Consider the following 25,112-nt stretch of genomic DNA (forward strand, 5'->3'; position numbering starts at 1 on the left):
AATGCTGTCTTCCCCACTTGCTAGTTTGTTGGCTGTGTTTACCTTTTATGTAAATATACCTTCACGGTTTGTGCCTGAGAACCAGCAGGCCAGACAAACAAATACACAATCCTTTTTCTAAGGCAGACTGGGCTTATTTATTACTTGCCAAACACATTTTAAGAACATAATTCTAACTCATATTTATAACTCTTTGTATATGCCTTGTACATGGACCACATAAGAATATTAATGACCAGTGAGATATTAGTTTTCCAATGATAAATTACATGCCACTTTTTGGGTATCTATCACAACAATACTGTGTTAGGTGTGGTGAGTATGACAGGGCTGATAAGAGTTGCTGACATAGTGCAATGAACCACCCATGGGTCTCTCTGGCACATGTTCATATAGTGAATGTATTGTAAATGTTTTCTTTTACATTTTCACTGAGAGGTGAGATATTAAATGTGGAATACTGCTAGAACTGGCAATATCACAATGAAAAAATAAAAGTAATCTTGTTATCTATGCCCATGTGTATGTAAAATATAATTGCATCCAACCCCCCCAAACAAACAAAAAAAAAACCAATTAAAAACTATGTTAAAATATCATTATTAATGTTGCGAAGTCAAGCAGTCAAAAGTTAGGAAATGCTGAGTCCAAATATGCTTTTCCAATCAAAAACAGCTTTTTGAAGGAGCCATATGGACACATTCATAGGAGAAGCAAGTCCAATATAATAGCCAGAAATTCTTATGAGAGCCCGCACAAGCATGGACTTTGTCCCACGAGGCTTTGTGGCATTTTCAAGAATGGTTTGTATCATTGTTCAGTGCTAAATGACACTTTTAGCTAAATGACACTCTATTTTAGTCTCTCCGAGTGTACCTTCACCAGGAGACAGGGCTTGCATTTTCCCCTGTGTCAGGTTGGAATTCTGCAACTCTCCTTCTCTGAGTCTGTTTCCTGTAGTGCAATCTATGCATCAACTGTGATTCCTCAGTAGGCCCAACTGTGTTCAAGCCCTGCAAGTCTTCCCTGTGGGAACTGTGTCTGGTGTGGAAATACAAAACAATCCTTGCAAATAAAAGTATTGTTTAATATAAATAGTAGGAGCACAGTATAACAAGAGCAAAAGGGTTTCAGCATAATAAACAGTTTACATATATCTGTCTTGCCTATAGCTTAGGTAGGCCTAGCTTATCCAGACATCCCCACTTGTAGGGACTGGGGTTCCCTCAGGTTCCTCACAGTCTCTGTGTCTCTCCCTTCTCCTGTTTTTCAAAGGTTCCCTTTTTGTCCACGGCAAAGTTCTTTGTCTCTCTGTGTCTCTTGAACCTGTTCAAACCAGTCTGTGGCTCATTAGGAAGATCAGAGATGGACTTCATAGTAGTTGTTTCTCTGTATTGTCTTTTACGTACCGTAAAATAGGTGGCAATCAGAAGCATCTGTTCTTCTTCAAGTAGTGTCCCTATGGGAGCTCCACTGTAAATCTATGTGCACCCTTGCGCCTCTAATCGGAGATTTTTGGTAGCAGTGTCTGCTGAGCTTGCACATGTGCTCTCCCTCCCTTGTGGTCTCCTCGAGGTGGTCTAGCGTTGCATGGGCGAACCCCCCTCACTTCCTTCTCAACCACCTTTGGCCTCAAATAGAGCAAGCAGTTGTCCTTTCCTTATCTGCATCATTAGCATAAGTAATAGTTGTTTTTGATTCTTTTGTTCTCCTTAATAGATAGTGTTTCCCTTTTTCCCCCACTCCTTTGGGTTTAAAGAAAAAGAAGAAGAAAAGAAAGAAAAAGAACTTTAGTTTCCTGCCCTCTCTGGGGGTATTCCCACCTTCCCCTGGGCATTTAGTAGACTCTAAGATTTTTCAGTTAAAAAAATTAAAGGAAAAGAAGAAGAGGAGTAAAGAAGACGCTTTTCCTGCATTCCTTACTCCTATAGGATGGTAGCCCCCTGCCCAGGGGCTCTCCCTGCTCCAAGAGGTGCATCTCCTGCAAGGAGTCGATTCCTGTAACACTCGCTGTGTCTGGTGCCTGGGAGAGCCTCACAGAAGTACTTCACCAGCCATAGCTAAAACGGCAGTCTTGCAGGAACTGGGAGCTGAAGTTAAAACTCCTCCTTATGGTGAAGGCACTTTGGTCTACAGGGGACTCTGGTGCTGACCCTGGATCATCCCCAGAGCCTTTAACTTCAAAAGGGATGGAGTCGTGAAAAAAAAAACAGCAGACTCCCCCTGTAAAGGCTCATGAAAAGGGCTCTGAGTAGTTGGCCAGCCAGAGGGGCTCCCCAGTGCGGCCACCTCGGTACCGATTGCACCAGCAACTCTGAAGCATGGTACCCAGAAGGGGGCTTCCGCTATGAGCTCTGCTCTCTGCGGCACCGGCTGCACCACCTGGAGAAGGCAGGGGCTCTGGCTGTCAGGCTTTTAGGCAATGGTACCGCCCCCCAAGGAGACAGCCAATTACTGTACCACCTCTAAAAGAGCGGCACAGAGAAAATCTTTGGTACCAGGTGCAATAAAATTCCCATATAGGGAGTGCTCTGTACCTTCCGAACCATCGGTACTGACAACATTCCACAGACACTGCTCTGCAGTACCAAGTTAGCCCATGGTACTACATGAGCTCTGGTACCCCGGAGACATGTGGCCCCGGTACCCAGGAAAAGAATTACCATACCATCTCTCTAAAAGAGTAGCACTGATAAAATGTTCTGTGCCAGGTGCAACAAAACTCTCATCTAGGGAGTGCTCTGCACCCTCTCAGCCATTGGTACTAACAAAGTACAATGGACACTCCTCCACGGTACCGAATGAGCCCAGGGTACCGCATGAGCTCTGGTACCCTGGTGACCTGATGGTTGGGGAAGAACCAAAATCCCCATTACTCAGTACCAGGGCCCTGTTACCGAGCACATCCCGGCACCCGGAATCGCTCTTACATCAGGCCGTGTAACGCCAATATCCCAGTCAGCACTGCTCTTAGCCAGTGACGAGTCTGACAGAGGCCAGGAGGCGGTCATTTCCCTGGCCCTTCATCATAGCCCACCATCACAATACAAGGGTCCTCCCCGGTTCCATCAGGCCAACCCCTGGGGTAACCCCACCACTCATGCCTGCCCTCCTGCCCCGCCTGCCATGGCCGTATTGCAATTCTTGGGTGACATACACACACATGTCGTGGCCATCTAATGTCTCTCAAAGCGAGTCCACCAGACTCCTACAGCCTGGCTGTTCAGAGCCCCTGAGCCATGGGAGGAGGAAGCTTTTTCAGAAGAGGAAGAAGGACTGGAAGGAGAAGCTACCCCTCCAGAAAACTTCTCCTCATGTCTACCAGATGAAGCTGTACTGCCTCCCCCCCCCCCATCAGTAGGTGACGATATTAGGAACTTTCTGGATCTTACCAAGAGGGTGGCAGATGAGTTACAGATTCCTCTACAGGAGGTGGCAGATACACATCACAAGTTGGTGGATATTCTGCACACCTCCTCTTCATCCAGAATTGCCCTCCCAATTAATGAACCTATTCTAGATCCTACCAAAGTCATCTGGCAGACACCAGTCTCCATCGCACCAACCAGCAACAGAGCCAAAAATAAAAATAATTTTAAAAAAGATGAATCCCTATTCAGGTCCATCCAGATACCGCGTTCTTGATCTCCTCTCTCTCTCTCTCTCTCTCTCAAATAACATCTGATAAAGAAAAAGGCTGGGTTATCCTAGGAGTCATCAAAATAAGTGTAGAAAAGATTTGATATACTTTGAATGATAAGAATCTAGAAACAAGAAGCAGCGATTCCAATGGAGCTACTCAAAAGACAAGTTATTAAAGCAAAATACAAAAACAACAAACCACAACTTTTGCTGTAAACAGCAGAGGGGGAGATAACCAAACAAGTATGTATAGAATCAGTGAAAATTTGCCAAGGTAAAGAAAAGACAGCAAAAAAGCAGATCAAATTAATTCTAGTCCAAACAGTTGGAGGGATTAAAGAAGGATTTTTACAAATATATCAGCAAGAAAAGGTATTTTAAAAATATCATGGGCTATGAAAATAGGTCCATTAACAAAAGTGATTGAAATTAATGACAACTGAAAAATGGCTGAAACATTGATTTTTTTTTTATTAGTCTTGTTTTGGTTAAAAAACTGTCTTCAACAAGAAAAAGAAGGAAAAGAAAAAGTTCAGACTATCTATAAGTGAGAGAAATCCTATTGAAATACCGATATTGTGTAAGAAAGAGGAAAGATAGAAGATGTAAATATATGTTACTCAGTTATCAAGATGATAAACATCCTATTATAGGATATGAAGGGCGTTAGCAAATTAATAGCCTTATTGCAACTCTCAAAATAACCCTTGTTGTTTAGGGTTTTCTGAAACTTTAGGTACAAACTAAGGGGAAGATGAAACACTGACCTGTAAAACCAAAAATCATTGCATGTAGGTGTCACAAAGTCACAAGGCCTAGTGTATGCTCCACCTTGTCACCAGTCTCCTGGGAGTGACTCCTTTTAGTATACCACGCCCCAAGAAATCACACAGTTCCACTGGGGCAAGCCTGTGGCATCCAAGACTCCAAAACTGGGCTGTCAGCACCAGCTAACTCTATCTCTATGGTTCTCTGCAGTGAATTCAGCCAAGCCTGAGTCCTGCGGGAAGCTTGTATTGAGCCCCTTTAGGGTGCAATGCTCTCAGTGAGTATTTACAATGCAACTGGCAGCCTTTTCAAAACATGGTAACCATTTATTAGTCACATGGCTATAGAATCTGAAATTCCTTTGTAACCTAAGAGAGGCAGAAGTTAAGCCATAGTCCACCCTGATCAAACCAGTGCCATGATGAGCCAGCCAAGCTGTGATGGACTTCATCTTTTTCTCTCTGTCTCTTTTCCTCCCCCAACTTGTTTGGGGTTTCCTGTTGTAAAGCGTTTGAAGGTTCAGTCATTAGTAATTGCGTTGTCTTTTCGGGGAGTTGATTTGGGGTTGGTTTCAACTGGTTGTTTAATGACCCTTTCATTCCATACAGACAGCCAGTAACACCCATACCCATGCCTGCGCTGTTTTAGAAGGAAACTTACATTTTTTGTACAATGCAAAGTACAGAGGCAAACTGAGGCACACATAGGATTCATAAAAAATATTACAGAAAATTCCCACATTATCACATTGGGATTGAGGAGATAACCAAGGAACTCAATTATACTCCTCTGGTAAGCCCAGGTACATTTTGAAAGAAAGACATTTCAGGAATACTTCTCCCATGGGTTCGGGAAAGATCAATAAACACTTGCAAAAGAAATAACAGGTGACTGAAGTGTAACAGGTCTATTCTTTCATCATTGCAGAAGAGATCAAAATAGTCTCCTTGCAAATGAAAGGAAGTCAAAGGTCTGCATATTGTAGAGAACTTACAAATTGAAAGTTGAGGATTCACTGAAGAAAGATAATTTATATGTCCATCTCTTTCTTGAACACCAGATGCTCCAATCTGAGAACATGAAGTAGAGAATGATTGGTTGTTGTTGTTTTTTTTTACTTCAGGTAGGGTAATCAACAGCTTTTTCTAAGGAACCTGCTCTTACCAACTGCTCTCAACCTCAAGACCATCAAAGGCTTGAGCAGCCAGCCATGGGGAGGGAATGGGCATTTTGGCCTTGCCCTCCCCCCCACTTTTTCAAAGGTTCTGGTGCCCTTGACTGGGATGGGTGGGAGAGAAGCGCATTGCCATAGTATCAACTGACTGAGGACAGAAAAAGAGTACTACTGAAGGAGCAGGGATCTCTAAACAGGAGAAAGGTGAAAATTAGCCCACAGGATGAGGATTATGCAAACTGCAAAAGGGTCCAAGAGATGAATGATCAACCAGACCAGAATTACGGAAGAAGACACAAAGGAGAACCCTGAATAGAAGGGACACTGATCAGAGACGGCCTGAGAATGAATTTAGGAATTTACATCTAAAATGTTGACTGGCAGTTGCTAAGGGTTACGGGAGAGTGCGGAACAGGGTAGAAACTCTCTTGACACATTCAGTAGTACACCAGGGAGTACATGGAGGAAATTCCCCTTTTTCTCTGTTCTGAAACTGGGGAACTGGGTAGATTAACAGTTTGTCTAAAAGAGCATGGATTTCTGCTTCCAGGAAATTACAATGCTAACGGGCAATGTTATTGGGCAAAAACCTCAAGTGACAAGGGCCTAGAAGAAGTTTGATTATATGCCCAACACTGACCCATCTCCCTTGCCTACCTTCTGAGGAGGAGCAGGGACCAACCTCATACAAATTGCTTGAGGTGACCTCACTTGGAATGAAGAGGAGGTCTGCAAGTACAGGGGTTGAAGCCTGGGACAGCTAAACTTCAATAAGGGTGCTTTGTGGCAGGGTTCTAGAGGAAGAGTTCTGGTTATGGAGTACTGAGAGGATGAGATGGAGCTGCTGGATCAAAATAACTGCCTGCAAAAAAGGAGAAGAGGGCTGATGAAACTCCTTTCTGTGTGAACTGCAATAGGAGGAAGAAGGCAAATAGGAAAGAGAGCAGAGGAGCCTTCCTCATGAGACTCCCTTCATCCAGCTTGAGAAGAGGTGATAGGATAGAAGGTCTCACAAGGTTATTTGGAGTGCTCTGGAACACAGATGGAGTGGGTAGTGATTCTAGGGGTGAGTACCATAACCTCATAAGTCCTGTAAAACAGGAGTCTGTATACTTTTTTGTGTCCTCCGGAAATGTGACTACATCCAAAGATAATGTGGAATGTGACCTGTTCTTGATCCCTTGCATGGAGGCTGACAGGAAAATCTAGATCCTGAAAGGAAACTGTGCTTTGAGAGTCCTTTTTCCCCTTTATCAGAAGTCACATGAAGGAGGGCAGAGGGTACCAGGAAAATATTTTAATTAATTAATTAAAGAGATGGGAAGATTTTATCGTGAAAAGGCATGGCCACACATGGAGAAGGAAGGCCAGGATAAGAGAAGAATGGAAGACGTCTTGTGATCAGCGCAATCTATATGAGGACTGAAGGGACTGACCAATCAAGGTGATCAATTAATTTTAAAGAGACTGGATATTGTGAGTCTGAAACTTCTAATACCAGGGAAATAAAGGTGTGGGGAAGGATGCTCCATCTCCTCTGGGGTGAAAAACAAGTGTTTCCTGGTGGGAAGATTATAGGGCCAAACTTTCAAATGAGGTCGGTGCCAGATTTTCAAATGCTCGGGATCCACAACTAGGACCAAATTTTTAAGAGCTAAGTTCCCATTTAGGCATCAGAATAAGGACCAGATTTTCAAAAGGGTATAACACCCAGCAGATTCCATTGTGACAATTATAACTAGCTCTTTTGAAAATCTGACCTCTCATTTTGGTGCCTAAATGAGAGCTGAGCTATTTTGAAGAGCAGGCCCTTAGTGTATTTGACTTTAGGGGTGCTAGTAGGCAAATTTATGCCATACTACTAATAGCTAATAGTTTAACATGTGTCCTAAAATGCCCAGGAGAGTTGCTGGATCTCTGGCTGTATCAATGCTTTCTAGAATTCTGTAAGGCTGAAAAGAAGAGAGCAGAGTGGGGTTTATGTGCTACCTATGATAGACAAATCTTTGCGTCTTGTTTCCTTCTCAGTGAAGTCTGTCTATAAGCCTGTCTTCCCGTTGCCAGGCAGGATTAGAGAAAAAGAACATATGCCAAACATTTCTCAATAGCCACAAAAAAGAAATGTGGGAGGTTACAGATAACCGGATAAAAAGCAAATGTTCAGTGATCATCAAAGATAGAAATAAGAGTAATCCTGGTAATTACCAACCCTTATATCTAACATCCATTACCAATAAAATAATGGAGAAAATATCCAAAGAAAGCAAATAATTAAACATCTAGAACCATGAGCAATACTCAGTTTTAAAGGGGTATGAAGCAAATCCTAATTAACCAGAGTAGAAGAGAAATCCGTCTGCATCCTCCGAGATAGAGGGTTATGGCCTAATTATAAAGTTGGAGAGCTGACTGTTTCTTTTTAACAAATTTCACTGGCTTTCTGTAATCCAGTACAATTTTGTGGTGACAGGTTTTTAGAAATGCTATTGGATTGGTGGCTCTTGCTCAACAAAGTTGATTCACTTTTGGGTAGAACCAGAAAATGAATGCTTGAAGTGAAAGTAATACATATAATGGGACAGCATATCACAGGAGGGAGGATCTGTGGCCATTAAGGACATGGTTATAGCTCCCTAATCTTCTGCATGGAGGTTACTCTAACATGTGCCAGCTAGCAATATTCTCCAAAGGACCGTCTATCAAAAGGAGATTGCTGGAGTCACAGCACTGCAATGACATACAATCTCTCCTGCCCTTGACATGCCTTCGCTGGGCCCCTGATTCTCTCACTGTTCTGGAAGTTCCAGGTGAGAGGTCAAGACTGGCTTTGGAATCCTTAGCTCTGAGTCTATGACTTGGACTTAAATGACTCAGAGGTAGTAGAGTGTGGAAGAGAATCTTCCCCAATATATTTGGTTTTTACTAAAGCTTCTGGTATGCATTGGACCAGTGGTGGGCAACCTGCGGTCCGCACACAGCCCGTCAGGGTAATCCACTGGCAGGCCACCAGACAGTTTGTTTACATTTGCACAGCTGGCCGTAGCTCCCAGTGGCTGCGGGTTCACTGTTTTCAGCCACTGGGAGCTGCAGGAAGAGGTGCGGGCTGCAGGGATGTACTGGCCACAGGTTGCCCACTACTGCATTAGACACACACAGATTTTGCCACTGGAAAATGTCTCTCTTTTATAGCAATGGTTGGAACACTAATGCAGACAGGGTGGCAGCCACAGCCTGCAGCTTGGTCTATACTTCAGTGGAGTTGAATTGATAAGGGATGAGAATAAATTTTAGAAAAAAAATGTGTAGACATAGCCCAGGTGACATTCACAAGGCCCTGGAAAGAGTCACTTTCAGAGCCAGAATTAAAATTCAGAAAATTTTGACTTTTCTTTCTCTAATTTAGACCTATTGGTCCCAAAGTAGTATTTCACATCAGTCAAAAGACATTTATGACAGTGTATTTTGTTGAAGTCTAGTCTGATTTGTTAACTGAACATGTTTTTATAAATTTCCTTTTAAAAAAGTTTTTAAAATAAAGTGTTTTTGAAATGTAAGTTTACCTACATCCATCTTTTTCTCCACAAACACCCTGGTGAAAGGATAGAATAACATTCCTATATTGATATTCCAGCACCATTAGTTTATTAGTATGCCCTTTTTAGAGCAAGGGAGTATTTAAATTTATTAGTACTAGCATTTCCATTTATTATTGCAGCTAGCTTTAATAAAGACAGAAAATTACAAGAGATTGTATATTATTGATTGGTGGAGTTACAAAGCAAGACTATAAAGCAGTGAGCTGAGGTATTACATTAATTATACTCTTGCCTACGCATAGTTCAGTCCCTTGTCTGTTGAGGTTAAAGGGTATTCCACAAAATGAACTGATAAACCCAGTTTACATAGTTTCCTCATAGACTTTCTCCTGCTATGTCTTATTACATGTGACTAAAACTCATTATCTGGTTTGTTTCAGTAATAATTATATTAGTTAGTCCTTTGCATTTCTTCTGCTGTCTCCATCTTATAATATATGCTGTAATAGCACACATAAATAAATAGGGTAAGCAAATTAAGTGGTTTAAATAAATTAATTTACTCTGAAACTCTATATTCAAATCTTATATGCTCACTGGATTTCATTTTAATGAAACCCTTCAAAGACCAATACATTGTATGCCAAACAGTGAAATTATATATTAAATTAAATGATTAGATATGGTCTGTTTCAATTTATACCGAATCTGTACACTGTGGATACTTAAATCCTCCTAAATCTAAAGAAATATATCTTCTATGTTCTGAGAACATCTGCATTCTCATCCTCCACTTGACTACTCGGTTCATGGACACATAAACACAATCAAACTCATAATAAGCCTAGAGCTATGATGCAGTTAAACTTTCCTTTCCTCATCAATGTTTTTAACTTAAAAAATAGAGACTATTAAAGTGGAATCCATTTAAATGTCTTGATACATTGTTCTAAAAGGTCCTCACCCTCTCCATTAATAGGCCCATTGAGTCCCTGTGCAATCACAACAGCATGCATAGCAAACATTCACAGTAAACTTTAACCTGAGCAATTTTATTGATTACTATAGATAGATGTGTTGTTCATTTCCTTTGGAATGCATTCAACAAACCAAATGTTCATCCAGCTACTATGTGTGCTGGATAATGACAATCAGAACTGCTGCAAATTCTGTCTGAGGTTTAAGGAAGAACAGCATGCTCTATCTGCAAGAGGCTTGTATACATTAACAACAGCAATCTCTCATGTGTGCCACTAACACAAACAAAAGTTGAATTATTGAATTATGTCAGAAATAAAACTGGTTGGAAAGCAATAGGGAAAAATTAAGTTTCTGTTTTTTGTCAAATTTCTGATCAGGATTATTCAGGAAATCCTGACTTTCAGTGAGAGAAAATGGAATTATCTGCTCAGTTAATGTATCTCTGAGAAAAGCCAAATATGGAGAGAACTTCAAAGAACTTTTAAATGGATATTTAGAAATAAAATAGCATCCTCAATGAATGATAAACTTCTTTAAATGAAATTTTTTTCCTGTATTTTTTCGTTTTACCTAAAATACACTATATACCTTTATTTAAACTCCTTTGGGGGTCTGTAAGTCAAGCAGAAAAGTTAGTCACAAAGGGAGCTGTAGGGTTCCAAGCACTTTTTGTCTAATTGGGAACTGAGCTCTTTTGAAAATCTGCAGTGAAATCCTAGCTTCAGTGAAGTCAATGGGGCCAGGATTTCACCCTGGTTTTTTAGGCCCTGATCCAGAAAAAATTAAAACACATGCTTAACTTTACACACTATCGGTCTGATCCAACTCCTATTTAAGTCAATGGCAGCCTTTCTGTTCATTTCAGTGAAAGTGGGATCAGGACCTGTGATAGTTTCATTAAATTTAGTGAGATTCATACTGAGAAAGTAGGGCAATCAGTTAGCTATCTTAGGTGCCTGTACACAAATGCAAGAAGCCTGGGAAACAACAGGAAGAATTGGAAGTCCTGGCACAGTCAAGGAACTATGATGTGATTGGAATAACAGAAATTCGGTGGGGTAACTCATATGACTGGAGCACTGTCATGGATGGGTATAAACTATTTAGGAAGGACAGGTGGGGGAGAAAAGGTGGAGGATTTGTACTGTATGTAAGAGAGTTGTATAATTGCTCAGAGCTCGAGTATGAAACTGAAGAAAAGCCTATTGAGAGTCTTTGGGTTAAGTTTAGAGGCGAGAGCAACATGGGTGATGTTGTGGTGGTTATGTGCTATAGACAACCAGACCAGGAGAATGAGGTTGACGAGGCTTTCTTCAGACAACTAACAGAAGTTTCCAGATCACAGGCCCTGGTTCTCATGGGGGACTTCAATCACCCTGACATCTGCTGGGAGAGCAATACAGCAGGGCACAGACAATCCAGAAAGTTTTTGGAGCGTGTTGGAGACAACTTCCTGGTGCAAGTGCTGGAGGAACCAAGTAGGGGCCGTGCTTCTATTGAGCTGCTGCTTACAAACAGAGAAGAATTGGTAGGGAAAGTGGATGTGCGTGGCAACCTGGGCAGCAGTGACCATGAGATGGTTGAGTTCAGGATCCTGATAAAAGAAAGAAAGGAGAGCAGCAGAATACAGACCCTGAACTTCAGAAAAGCACACTTTGACTCCCTCTGGGGACTGATGGGCAGGATCCACTGGGAGGCTAATATGAGGGAGAAAGGAGTCCAGGAGAGCTGGCAATATTTTAAAGAAGTCTTATTGAGGGTGCAGGATCAAACCATCCAGATGTGAATAAAGAATAGCAAATATGGCAGGCGACCAGTTTGGTTTAACAGAGAAATCTTCGGTGAGCTTAAACACAAAAAGAAAGTTTACAAGAAGTGGAAACTTGGAGAGATGACTAGGGAGGAGTATAAAAATATTGCCCGAGCATGCAGGGGTGTAATCAGGAAGGCCAAAGCACAACTGGAGTTGCAGCTAGCAAGGGATGTGAAGGGTAACAAGAAGGGTTTCTTACAGGTATGTTAGCAACAAGAAGGTGGTCAGGGAAAGTATGGAACTCTTACTGAATGGGGGAGGCAATCTAGTGACAGATGATGTGGAAAAAGCTGAAGTACTCAATGCCTTTTTTGCCTCGGTCTTCACAGACAAGGTCAGCTCCCAGACTGCTGCACTGGGCACCACTGTATGGGGAGGAGGTGAGCAGCCCTCAGGGGTGAAAGAACAGGTTAAGGACTATTTAGAAAAGCTGGACATACATAGGTCCATGGGGCCCGATGCAATGAATCCGAGGCTGCTGAGGGAGTTGGCTGATGTGATTGCAGAGCCATTGGCCATTATCCTTGAAAACGCGGGGCGATCAGGGAAGGTCCCAGACGACTGGAAAAAGGCATGTGTAGTGCCCATCTTTAAAAAAGGGAAGAAGGAGAATCCGGGGAACTACAAACCGGTTAGCCTCACCTCAGTCCCTGGAAAAATCATAGAGCAGGTCCTCAAGGAATCCATTTTGAAGCACTTGGAGGAGGGGAAGGTGATCAGGAACAAGGGCAAGTCATGTCTGACCAACCTGATTGCCTTCAATGATGAGATAACTGGCTCTGTGGATATGGGGAAAGCAGTGGACGTGATATACCTTGACTTTAGCAAAGCTTTTGGTTCAGTCTCCCACAGTATTCTTGCCAGCAAGTTAAAAAAGTATGGATTGGATGAATGGACTATAAGGTGGATAGAAAGCTGGCTAGTTTGTCAGGCTCAGCGGGTAGTGATCAACGGCTCGATGTCTAGTTGGCAGCCGGTATCAAGCAGAGTGCCCCAGGGGTCGGGGCTGGTTTTGTTCAACATTTTTGTTAATGATCTGCATGATGGGATTGATTGCACCCTCAGCAAGTTCACGAATGACACTAAGCTGGGGGGAGAGGTAGATACACTGGAGGGTAGGGATATGGTCCAGAGTGACCTAGAGAAATTGGAGAATTGGGCCAAAAGAAATCAGATGAGGCTCAACAAGGACAAGTGCAGAATCCTGCACTTAGGATAGAAGAATCCCATGCACTGCTACAGGCTGGGGACCAACTGGCTCAGTGGCAGTTCTGCAGGAAAAGGACCTGGGGATTACAGTGGATGAGAATCTGGATATGAGTCAATAGTGTGTACTTTTGGCCAAGAATGCTAACGGCATATTGGGCTGCATTAGTAGGAGCATTGCCAGCAGATAGAGGGAAGTGATTATTCCCCTTTATTCGGCACAGGTGAGGCCACATCTGGAGTATTGCGTCCAGTTTGGGGCCCCCCACTGCAGAAAGGATGTGGACAAATTGGAGAGAATCCAGTGGAGGGAAACAAAAATGATTAGGGAACTTGAGCACGTGACTTATGAAGTGAGGCTGAGGGAACTGGGCTTATTTAGTCTGCAGAAGAGAAGAGTGAGAGGGGATTTGATGGCAGCCTTCAACTACCTGAAGGGGGGTTCCAAAGAGAGGTAGGATGTTCTCAGTGGTGGCAGATAACAAAACAAGGAGCAATGGTCTCAAGTTGCAGTGGGGGAGGTCTAGGTTGGATATTAGGAAAAATTATTTCACTAGGAGGGTAGGGAATGGAATACTTAGAGGTTTTTTAAGGCCCGTCTTGACAGAGTGTATGTGTGTGTAACGAAAGGATAAACATGCATGGAATGCTTTGTCTACACCTCCTGCTTGCATAGATTGGCGACAATGGAGACCTTACAGTGGTGCAGCTGCAGCACTACAGCTATAGGGCTATGTTTACACTATGAATCTAAGTCTTTTTTATGAGTGAGGCTTTAGTTAGGTGCCTAGGTGGGAGATGTTGGGGCCTGAGGTATTTTGAAAATCTGGACTTAATTGTTAGAGACCTTTTAGAGAAATCTGTTAGAGAAATCTTAGAGACCTATTTATATGATATATCATAATGATTCTGTTATTCTGGGCCCAATTCTGTGCGATTCTGCACTCGCCCAATTCTCAGGGAGTTGTTTTATTTTAGTATTTTTTTTTTTTTTACCAACAATGTTCTAGGTCCTTAGGAGTCACTGGAAATTGAGAGTGCTCAGCAAATGCAGGACAAGACCCCCCCAAAAGACAGTCCTTCAAATTATAATCTCTATGGGTACTCAACCTTAGGATGTGCATGTGCCCGTGAACTCTTGATTGGATATTTTAGTTAGCAATGTCCACAGGTCACACTTGTGTGCTACGCACCCCCATGCTCTGATGCACAGATATATATGGAGGGCAATACCCACCACCAGTCCAGTTCCTTCTCAAACACCTTCAGTTTGAAATAGTTTTACGGTGTCTGTTGTTAGCCTTACAGCTACTGCCTTATTCTGTAATTTTTTTTAGGATTTTATTTAATTTTGTTTCTTATTTAATTTAAGCAGAAGCTTATGCTTTTTGGGGGTGGTCCCCCTTTTCTTGGGCCTTTCTTTTTATCCAGGGCCTTCTTTACCCTCAGCCTTTCTTTGTCTGTGGCCTCCTTTCTCACATTATGCCAATGAGTCCAGGTTTCAGACTTGTCAGACTTGCCACAGGTCTTTTCCCCTCAGCAATGGGCATTCTAGCCACCTCAGACAACCTCACGTCCCATCAAAGTGCAAGGTATGCTCCGGGGTTAAGAGCAGACTAGGAAGCTGAGGGAAGACAGGCTGAAGCTCCTCCTAATCCAGCATTCTGTGAGACCTGTGGGGTCCAGTACCCCTCCATTGCTGTACATTGGCCTCCGCCATTCAGACTGCTTCATTAACTTCGGCCTTCAGTAAACAGAGACCATGGGGCAGCTTTGGGAGTGAAACATTCAAAAAAGAAGAAAACCCATTCCCTGGGGAGAGATTCCAGAAGAAGGGGAAAGTCACCTGTGAGGCTAGGGAACAAGGACACCTTGTATCCCAGTATGGGTACTGCTGAAGCCACCACGAGGTACCCACAAAATAAGACTTCTATTAGAGCCTGCACCGAGAAGTCTTATAGTGATCTGCACTGAACAGCACCATCCTTGGTACCAGAGGAGGATGGATTCCTCTAGGAGCAGCGACTCTTCTAAGAAGCCTTCAATGCATGCTCTGGTACCATCTTTCTTGGGCCACAGCCACAGCAAAAGCAAGGACTCTGCCTCCATATCATCTCTGGTACCATTGAGGTTCCTGTGGAGCACTTCCAAGGCTCTCCAGTACTCATCAGTTTCATTTCCTAGGAGGATTTATTTGCTGTCGACACTGTAATTTCCCTCTTTAACAGGTACTGAGAGGGATCCTTTGCCAGCACCATCATGACCTTCGGAGTCACAACTCCCATCCTTGCTACTGTATCCCACTCCTTTCCCTTATAAACCACCACAGTGGATTTTCTGGAACCCATAGGATAATTATACTGACCAGTATTACATGGTGTCCTCCTGCAAAAGGCCTCATCCAGACCAACAGCAACTGGTACTGCAGTACCCTCCCCACCAGAAGGACCACTTGGAGGAGCAAGAGCGAGTAGTTGGGAGAAGACACCACCATCTGACAAGTCCTCCTCCTCCCCCAATGAGGCAGTTATTCCGACCCCCACCATCTTATACAGATGATTGCAAGGCCTTTCAAGACCTGATTAAAAGGGAGAGGAGTCACTCCAGATTCCCTGGGAGGAGATACAGAAAGTACAGCACTCCCTTTTGAACATTCTGTCCCCCAGGGCAAGGTTGCCTTTCTCATTAATGAGGCATTACTTTCACCATCCTGCGCTGAATGGAAGACACCTACAACCATCCCACCCACTTGCAAGAGGGCTGACAGAAATATTATGTACTGTCCAAGGGTCTGGAATAATTTTTTCTCCCAACTCCCCTCCGCCCCGTCAACTTCTTGGCAGTGGATGCAGTCAATGAAAGGAATCGAGAAGCTTGCTCTTAAGAACATAAGAACAGCCATACTGTGTCAGACCAAAGTTCCATCAAGCCCAGTATACTGTCCTCTGACAGTGGCCAATGGCAGGTGCCCCAAAGGGAATGAACAGACAGGTTATCATCAAATGATCCATGCCCTGTCACTGAATCCAAGTTTCTGGCAAACTGAGGCTAGGGACACCATTCCTGGATGGATCTCCTGGCTAATAGCTATTGATCGACCTATCTTCCATGAATCTATCTAGCTCCCTTTTGAACCCCATTATAGTATTGGCCTTCACAACACCCTCTGTCAAGGAGTTCCAGAGGTTGACAGTACGGTGCATGAAAAAATACTTTCTTGTGTTTGTTTTAAACCTGCTACTTATTAATTTCATTTGGTGGCCCCTTGTTCTTATATTATGAGAAGGAGTAAATAACACTTCCTTATTTACTTTCTCTATACCATTCATACTGAAGCCGTTCTATACACCTAATCATTTTTGTTGCCCTTTTCTGAACCTTTTCCACTTCCAATATATCTTTTTTGAGATGGGGCCTAAAGTCTTCAGTAATAACACTGCTGGTTACCTCCATTCTCTTAAAGATTCCAGGGCTACTCTGCGACCTCTCAAGATTTTTACCTGCCCCATGCAAGACTACACCTTCAGTGCCTCCAGGCCTGGCTCAAGACTGTTTACATTCCCAGCTAGTACAATCTTTTCAAAATGGCTGACCTTAATACCCCTCACCCCACAAGAGTTCTCAACTCCCTCAACTGGTGGAAGGATCCTTGCAAGGTTTGTGTGGGAGTCTCCTTTTCATGTCCATCCTCATCAAGGGTCATCACCATGGGTGCCTCCCTACTGGGTTGGGGTACCCATTTCCAAGACATTACATCCCAGGACTGGACTCCCCATGAAGGGTCCCTTCAAATCAACATTCTAAAACTCAGAGAAACCACTGTGATAAAGTGATGCTGGACAACACAATGGCATTATACTGCATAAATTGGCAAGTGGGAGAAAGATATCAATCCTTGTGCACAGAGGCAATATGGGTATAGAACTTGTGTATACCCCATCACATAGACATGTCAGAAGCCTATGTGCCCGGCCTGCAGAACACCATAGTAGACTCCCTGAGCACTTTCACCAAAAGCATGAGAAGAAACTCATCTTCTCAGTCTTTCAGAGCATTTGGCAATCCTAGGGCCTTCCAGAGACAGATCTCTTTTCAACACCATCCAATGTGAAGTGCCATTGACTCTGCTCAAGGGGAGGTTATGGCCACAACTCAACGGGGGACGCCCTCCCCATCCCTTGGCCTCTTACCCTCTTACACACCTATCCTCCAACATCATTGATCCTCAAGGCTCTGAACAAACTAAAGTGAGAGAGATCAGCAACTTTTCTGATAGCACCGTTATGGCTGGAGCAAATGTGGTTCCCCATTTTGTTTCATCTATCTCTGCAGGCATCTTTCACTTTCCACTGATGGTGGATCACCTGAAACAGGAACCAGGCATCAGGACCCACCCCGAACATCTCTTCACTGCGCCTCAAGGCTTGTTTCCTTGATGGATCTCTGGCATAGAAACTGGACTGTTCTCCCAAAGTTAAGACTGTACTTCTGAGCATTAAAAAACCCATCACAAGGAAAATCTACCTCTAAAAGTGGGAGTGTTTCCAAGCCTAGTGTACTCATCAATCTATATCCCCCTGCAAGTCGCGCCTTACAATCATGCTCAATTACCCCCTTTAGTTTAATTTAAAAACACCAGGTTTGACACTCAATTCCTTTAGGCCCACCTAACTGCCAATACAGCCTTATACCCACCAGTTGAAGGGTTGTCTGTTTTCAATAACCTTGCACAGTGAGTTTCCTTAAGGGCTTATGTAACCTCTTTCCCTATGACATGTAGCCCTACTCCTCCTTGGGATCTGAACCTCGTTCTCAATGTCCTGAGATATCCTCCATTTGAATCCATGGGCAGCTGTTCATTCCTTCATTTGTTTTTTAAGACTACATTCCTCATAGCCATAACCTTGGCCACAAGGATAGAAGAGCTAGAGCTACTCATGGCTGACTGCCTGTACATGATTTTCTACCATATTAAAGTAGCTTATAGTCCCATCCTCACTTCCTGCCTAAAGCCTCATCAGAATTCCATATCAATCAAGTCATTCGACTTGCAGTATTCTACCCTAAGTCTTACTCCTCAAGAGAAGTGGCTAGTCTTCATAATCTGGCCGAAAGAAGGGCTCTTACCTTCTACCTTAATAGAATGGAACCTTTCCAGGCCTTTCAAATACTCTTTACCTCCTTCACAGAAAGGATGAAGGGGCAGCCAGTTTTTTACTCAAAGGCTGTCAAAATGGGTTTCATGATGTATCTCAGCTAATTACGAAGCTTCCAGAGTGCATCCCCAACCTGGAATGACTGCCCATTCCACAAGAACTCAATCTACCTCTTAAGGACATCATCATCATGGACATTTGCAGGGCCACCACCAGGTCATCCATTCACACATTCTCCAAGCATTACAGTGTTGTATCTGCTTCCAGGGCAGATATGACTTTTGGTGATGCTATTCTCTGAGCTGTACTGCATCTGTCTCCTTAACATGCACTTCCTCATAGAAATACTGCTTGGGAGTCTCCCAAGGTGGAACTATAACTCAAAAAAGTCTCCTAAGACTCAATGACTAAAAAAAGTCTCCTAAGATGGAACTATAACTCAAAAAAAAAAAAAAAAAAGAGGAGATGTTATTTATCTGTACAGTAACTGGAGTTCTTCAAGATGTTTTGTTCCTATGGGTGCTCCACCACCCAACCTCATTCTCCTCTGATGTGAAGTCTTGCATCGACTTTATGGTTGAAAAGGAATTGGAGTGGTGATCTGCCCTCTTTCTATACCCTCACACTGGAGCATGAGGATGTGTTCGGTGCAGGCACAGCTAACTAAAATCTCTGATCAAGTGTGTAAGGGCACGTGCATGTGCTAAGGTGGAGCACCAAAGCATCTCAAAGGACTCCAGTTACTATACAGATAAGTAACTTCTCCTTCTCCAGTAACAACACTCACCTCCCTTTGTTCATTCTTTCTGCACCAAAGCTGCATAAATATCAGATATTTCTAATTCTTATATTAACTTCCAGTACAGATTTTTTACCAACACAGGCCCAGCCTATTTCAGAAAGGATTAATTCCAAAAATATTGAGTCCTTATGAACACAGTACATTTTCTCTGCAACTAGTTAGTATGTCAAAAGCTTTCTGCTGTAGCTGTTTTATTTATTTAGTACCAGATTGTGAGTATTTTACTCGTCCGATAGTCCCATTGAAATGAATGTGACCATTTGAGGAGTAAGGTTCTCAACACATGAGTAAGGATGTCACAGTGTTGCCCTTACTTTTTTATAAAATTATAATAGCATCCACTTTCTCACGATACTGGTTACTGAAATCACTTAAAACAGTCAAAATACGTTTTTTTCAAACATAACTCCATGACATAAAAACCAAGCTGCTGTTAAATATAGTTGAGGGAGTCAGTTAAAAAGCCTGACTCAATGGTTAAGTCTTTTGCTGCATTATAGAAGTCAGGCTCTGGTGTTCTTGGGGTATGAACCTTTCTCTGAGAATCGCGTACCATAAGTCCTGGAGAGCTCAATCCCAGGAATAAACAAGAGTAATTGAGCAGAGTGGGATTAGATATTGCTCAAATAAGAAGGGAGATCCTGTAGAGATAATGATGTTCAATAAACAGGAGAGCTGTTGTCTTTAATTTGTTATTTTGTTTTTGGGGGGATATAGGAACGTGTTCCAGACAGCCCGTCTCCTGCTCCTTCCCTTGAAGAAGGTCGAAGACCTGGCAGCCATCCATCATCTCATCGAAGCAGCAGTGTGTCCAGCTCACCTGCACGGACTGAGAGCTCGTCAGACAGAATCCGTAGGTCACATTCTTCTACTTGTCACCATTTTAAATTTGATTAAGTTAAGCTATTTTTTTTCTAATCAAAATACCTTAATTCTAATTAGATCTAGATGTATCATGTTCTGGAGTTCAGCTGCAATAGCTATTGCCCAACATTAAGTTCCCCAGTTTACAGTATCATAATGTATGATGCTTCATTAATAGGTACTGATGAAAACTGCCATTATGTCATATTAAGCATAAAGATATAAACTATGAAACAGAATTGCAGCGAGAAAGCAATTTGCTAGACTAGTTTCAGAACTGAACATATACAAATTGTGACACATTTATGTATTTTACAGTTTTATTTAATTCTGTTACCCTAGTGAACGTCTATATTAAAGCTGACTTCAGAAGTGACATTTTATGGGATAGTTCAATTATAAAAATAACAATTCTAGGTAAAATACATTTTTTAAAAAATCTGCACAAACGTTAGAGTGGGGAATGTGATACAAGTAATATTTTCACTTCAGAACTCACAAGGGATAGAATCAAATTAAACTGTGAAATTTCATGAATTTGTTGTGAAGGTTCCATGTCTAGGATTTTTGGATCCCTGGAATCTGAGGTACTCCAGTGCAGCAGCCTGAAAACTGAAGGTTTTAGACCATAGTATTTTATGCATATTAAATTCAATTTATTTTACCCTGTCCCCACCTTTTCATTTTTTGCTAGGTTGCAGACTTTTGTACTAACAACACATCACAGCATTGCTGAAGTTGTCAGCTGGTGAAACCGAAGGTTTTGGTCCCTTAATAAGAGACAGTTAAGATTTTTAGCTCCTGTGTAAACATAGGAAGGCATTTTGGGATTCTAGTTAGATAAACACATTGGATGGCTGTTTCAGGCTTTCTGCAGACTCAGGAAGGTAACATTATATTGGTTTAGATTTGAATAATATTTTCAAAATTATTTTCATAACTATTCATAGATTCATAGATTATAGGACTGGAAGGGACCTCGAGAAGTCATCGAGTCCAGTCCCCTGCCCGCATGGCAGGACCAAATACTGTCTAGACCATCCCTGATAGACATTTATCTAACCTACTCTTAAATATCTCCAGAGACGGAGATTCCACAACCTCCCTAGGCAATTTGTTCCAGTGTTTAACCACCCTGACAGTTAGGAACTTTTTCCTAATGTCCAACCTAGACCTCCCTTGCTGCAGTTTAAACCCATTGTTTCTGGTTCTATCCTTAGAGGCTAAGGTGAACAAGTTCTCTCCCTCCTCCTTATGACACCCTTTTAGATACCTGAAAACTGCTATCATGTCCCCTCTCAGTCTTCTCTTTTCCAAACTAAACAAACCCAATTCTTTCAGCCTTCCTTCATAGGTCATGTTCTCAAGACCTTTAATCATTCTTGTTGCTCTTCTTTGGACCCTTTCCAATTTCTCCACATCTTTTTTAAAATGCGGCGCTCAGAACTGGACACAATACTCCAGCTGAGGCCTAACCAGAGCAGAGTAGAGCGGAAGAATGACTTCTCGTGTCTTGCTCACAACACACCTGTTAATACATCCCAGAATCATGTTTGCTTTTTTTGCAACAGCATCACACTGTTGACTCATATTTAGCTTGTGGTCCACTATAACCCCTAGATCCCTTTCTGCCGTACTCCTTCCTAGACAGTCTCTTCCCATTCTGTATGTGTGAAACTGATTTTTCCTTCCTAAGTGGAGCACTTTGCATTTGTCTTTGTTAAACTTCATCCTGTTTAACTCAGACCATTTCTGAGTTGAGCTGCCGCCGCCGCCGCCACTTTGTTGTCGGCTCCATGTAGCTGGGGCCCGGGGGAGGGAGGGGGGATCGAGCCGGAGTCGCCGCCGCCGACCAGGCCGCCGAGGCCCGGGAAGTCCCCGCCATGGAGGCCAACTGGACCGCGTTCCTCTTCCAGGCACATGAAGCCTCACATCACCAACAGCAGGCAGCACAGAACAGTTTGCTGCCCCTCCTGAGCTCCGCTGTTGAGCCACCCGATCAGAAGCCGATTCTACCCTTACCAATAACCCAGAAACCTCAGCCTGCACCAGAAACATTAAAAGATGCTATTGTTGGGATTAAAAAGGAAAAACCTAAAACCTCCTTTGTATGCACCTACTGCAGCAAAGCTTTCAGGGACAGCTACCATTTGAGGTGCCATGAGTCCTGCCACACAGGGATAAAGTTAGTGTCACGGCCAAAGAAAACTCCCACCACAATGGTGCCCCTAATCTCAACTATTGCTGGCGACAACAGCCGAAATTCATTGGTTTCAACTATCGCAGGCATCTTGTCAACGGTCACTACATCTTCCTCTGCCACCAACCCCAGCAGTAGTGCTGGTGCAACAGCCATGGCTGTGACTCAGACGGTGAAGAAGCCCAGCAAGTCTGTTAACTATGAGTAACAAAAACAGTTTTAAAAAATGAAATTGTAGATTGTAGGGCAACATATTACAACAATGCCTGGATTCTGTGGTAAATTCCATAGTCACAGAATAGCAGCTGAGGTCAGAAGCCCTCCATATTGTCCCTGGGGTGACAGAGTTCCTCAGTCACTGCAGACATTTTTTTTTTATTTTAAAATAAAACACCTAGTCCTGTTCCACTTGCCACCCCGCATCCCATTTCTAATAACTGCTTCTCCATGAGTGGTACCTGTAGGGGCAAGATGGCTGCTTGAGAAATAGGGATCAAATCCGAGAAAGGAGTGGAGAGCTAATCTACAGGAGTTCCCTGAACCTCATTCTTAGGTTATTTTTTTTTGCAATTGCCTTCGGGCTAATTTTTCTCAGAATGTGTCAGACTCTTGCCCAACTGGCTTATATGGGATTCTCTGGCTTTTGTGCCTCAGAAGGCTGGGTTTAAGGGGCTGGCTAAATGGAGACAATAGAAATTAGATATGGAAAGGACCTACCAGACTAGCTAGCCAGACTGCCTACCATTTCAAGATTATTCTCTATGGTGTATTTGCTTTCTTACATGACAGGCGTCAGTGCTTTTAGCCTATAGAATTTAGGATACTAATATACAGTTTTTGTAAAATCAAATTTTAAAATCTTATTCATCTCTCATGAAGCTTCTCATGTTACCTTCCATTCTTTTCCAATAGTACTTCATCCTGAGTTTCAGCTCTTGCGTAGTGTTTTAAAACATGCTATACAACCAAAGTTAGCAGCTTTAAATGAAACATTGAATCCAAAGAATTAGTGGGGAAAAGGGGCTCCCTCTGAGTGGATTTAAAATCACTAATTAAATGACATTGAAATTATTAGTTTTCTTGTACAATTGAGACAGTATCTAAAAGAATACAGACATGAATAATATTGTTAAAATTATTGTAAGTTTGTGTACGTGTGTTAATATTATTGTTGGTTTTATGTCTCTGTGTGTATGACTAGCAGCTGTACATCAGAATGGACTATCCATGAACCAGATGCTGATGGGTTTATCACCTAATGTCTTACCTGGCCCTAAAGAAGGTGATCTGGCTGGTCATGAGGTTGGACATGAGACAAAAAGAATACATATTGAGAAAGGTAACATGGATTTTATGCTCTTATGGATTTTATTCCCTTATGATATTTATATATATGAATGAGACCCTGTTCTCAGTAGCTGCATGATATTTATTATTCATTATTTTATTATTTTATATTTATTATTATTATTATTATTATTTTATTTATTGTATTAATGTTGTGGCATAAGTGAGACCCTAAATGGCTTTTCTGTCTCTTCTCCTACTTTATAGTCCAGTAAGGAGTATGATATTGTTGAATAATAGCTATAAAGAGAAAAACTAAATATATATTACATAGAAGGATAGATATAACAAATGTAGGCCTGAACTATTTCCTCATGATCTAGGTAAATGACTGCACTAGTATATGCAGTATTGTTGTAGCCGTGTTGGTCCCAGGCTATTAGAGAGACAAGGTGGGTAAGCTAATATCTTTTATTGGATCAAATTCTGTTGGTGAGACAAGCTTTTGAGCTCACACAGAACTCTTATACTTCTTCTTCTGTAAGGCGCTTGTACTTAGCAGTGACATCCTGAAGAAGACCTCTGCACTTTTTATAGTATTTTCATGAGAGAGAACAATGATTTTAGATAATTGTTACAAAATATCTGTTGCTAAAAACAATTTTCCATGTGATTGACTCTGATGAGCTGATTTTCAGAGGTGCTGAGCACCATGGATATTGGGCCATGCATGGGGAAAAAGGCAAGAGTAATACTCAGCTGCAACAGTACCCAACAGCATAAAATGAGAGTGCTGCATATTAAGTAATTTATTTTCAAATTAATTGACTATCTGACTTCAAATGTATGAGTTAGATTAATGGTCTATTAGTGTTTCTATTAATTGTAATAACATTTCATCATGTTGTGTGTACAAACTGGTTACATTCCATGTATACTAGAAATATTAAGCGAATTCTTCAGTATGTAAAAGAATTATATTTCATACAGAATTTTTACTTAAATTACACTTAAACATTGAGCAAGCTTTATAGAGCTGGAAAATGGTATCAGTGGAAGAGGAGTTAGAAATAGGAGCTGTTTCCCTTAGTAAAAACATTCTCTGGGAAAGATGAGTCAGAAGAAATTATCACTTTGGGATAGGTGCAAAATGTAAGAACCATCACTTTAATACAGCTGGATAGAATGGCTGCAACAGTAATAGCTATAACAACTTATCTTTTCTGTCCTGTGTCTGAACACTGAGATATGAAAAGAGAATTAAAATCTGGACACTTCTGTTCTGGACAGGTGGCATCTTTAATAAGATTACCCTAAAAATAATGGAAACAACATTTCTTTTATATAAACCATTAATTTTAGTTCATTACGCTCACAACCTGTGTTAGCTTCTTATATGCCCCACTTAGCCCCTACAAATGGTATCCCTGCTGAGGAGTATGATATGATCAAATAGGCTTGTTTTGAATTTCAGTAAATGTTTCAATTTTAGCCCACTGATGTCACACATTTTTCCTGTGTAGTCAGCCTGGTAAATCTAGCAAACAGCAGCACATATTGGGAATTGTTACCATTTGTCTTATAAAAAAATTAAAACAACAGGAACATGACTTTTGTTTCTAATGGTTCCCCAAACGTGTTTCCCCTTGCAGCCACCAGTCCAGCTTGCCTATAAAATTTGTT

At 42.0% G+C, this 25,112-nt stretch overlaps 1 protein-coding gene across 11 annotated transcripts in view; it reads left to right on the forward strand.

Annotated features, from left to right (window-relative positions):
- The window catches only part of DACH1 (dachshund family transcription factor 1), a 455,938-nt gene that overhangs the window by 315,011 nt on the left and 115,815 nt on the right, over window positions 1–25,112 (forward strand). For 8 of the 11 annotated variants that reach the window (XM_034758361.1, XM_034758364.1, XM_034758363.1 and 5 more), the window contains 2 exons: window positions 19,796–19,931; window positions 23,344–23,481. In XM_034758361.1, the coding sequence (XP_034614252.1) occupies window positions 19,796–19,931; window positions 23,344–23,481 (274 nt within the window). The remainder of the gene's footprint in view (window positions 1–19,795; window positions 19,932–23,343; window positions 23,482–25,112) is intronic. The other 3 variants (XM_034758362.1, XM_034758366.1, XM_034758368.1) reach the window with 1 other exon arrangement.

This window comes from Trachemys scripta, chromosome 1, assembly GCF_013100865.1.
Source record: "Trachemys scripta elegans isolate TJP31775 chromosome 1, CAS_Tse_1.0, whole genome shotgun sequence".
NCBI lineage: Eukaryota > Metazoa > Chordata > Testudines > Emydidae > Trachemys > Trachemys scripta.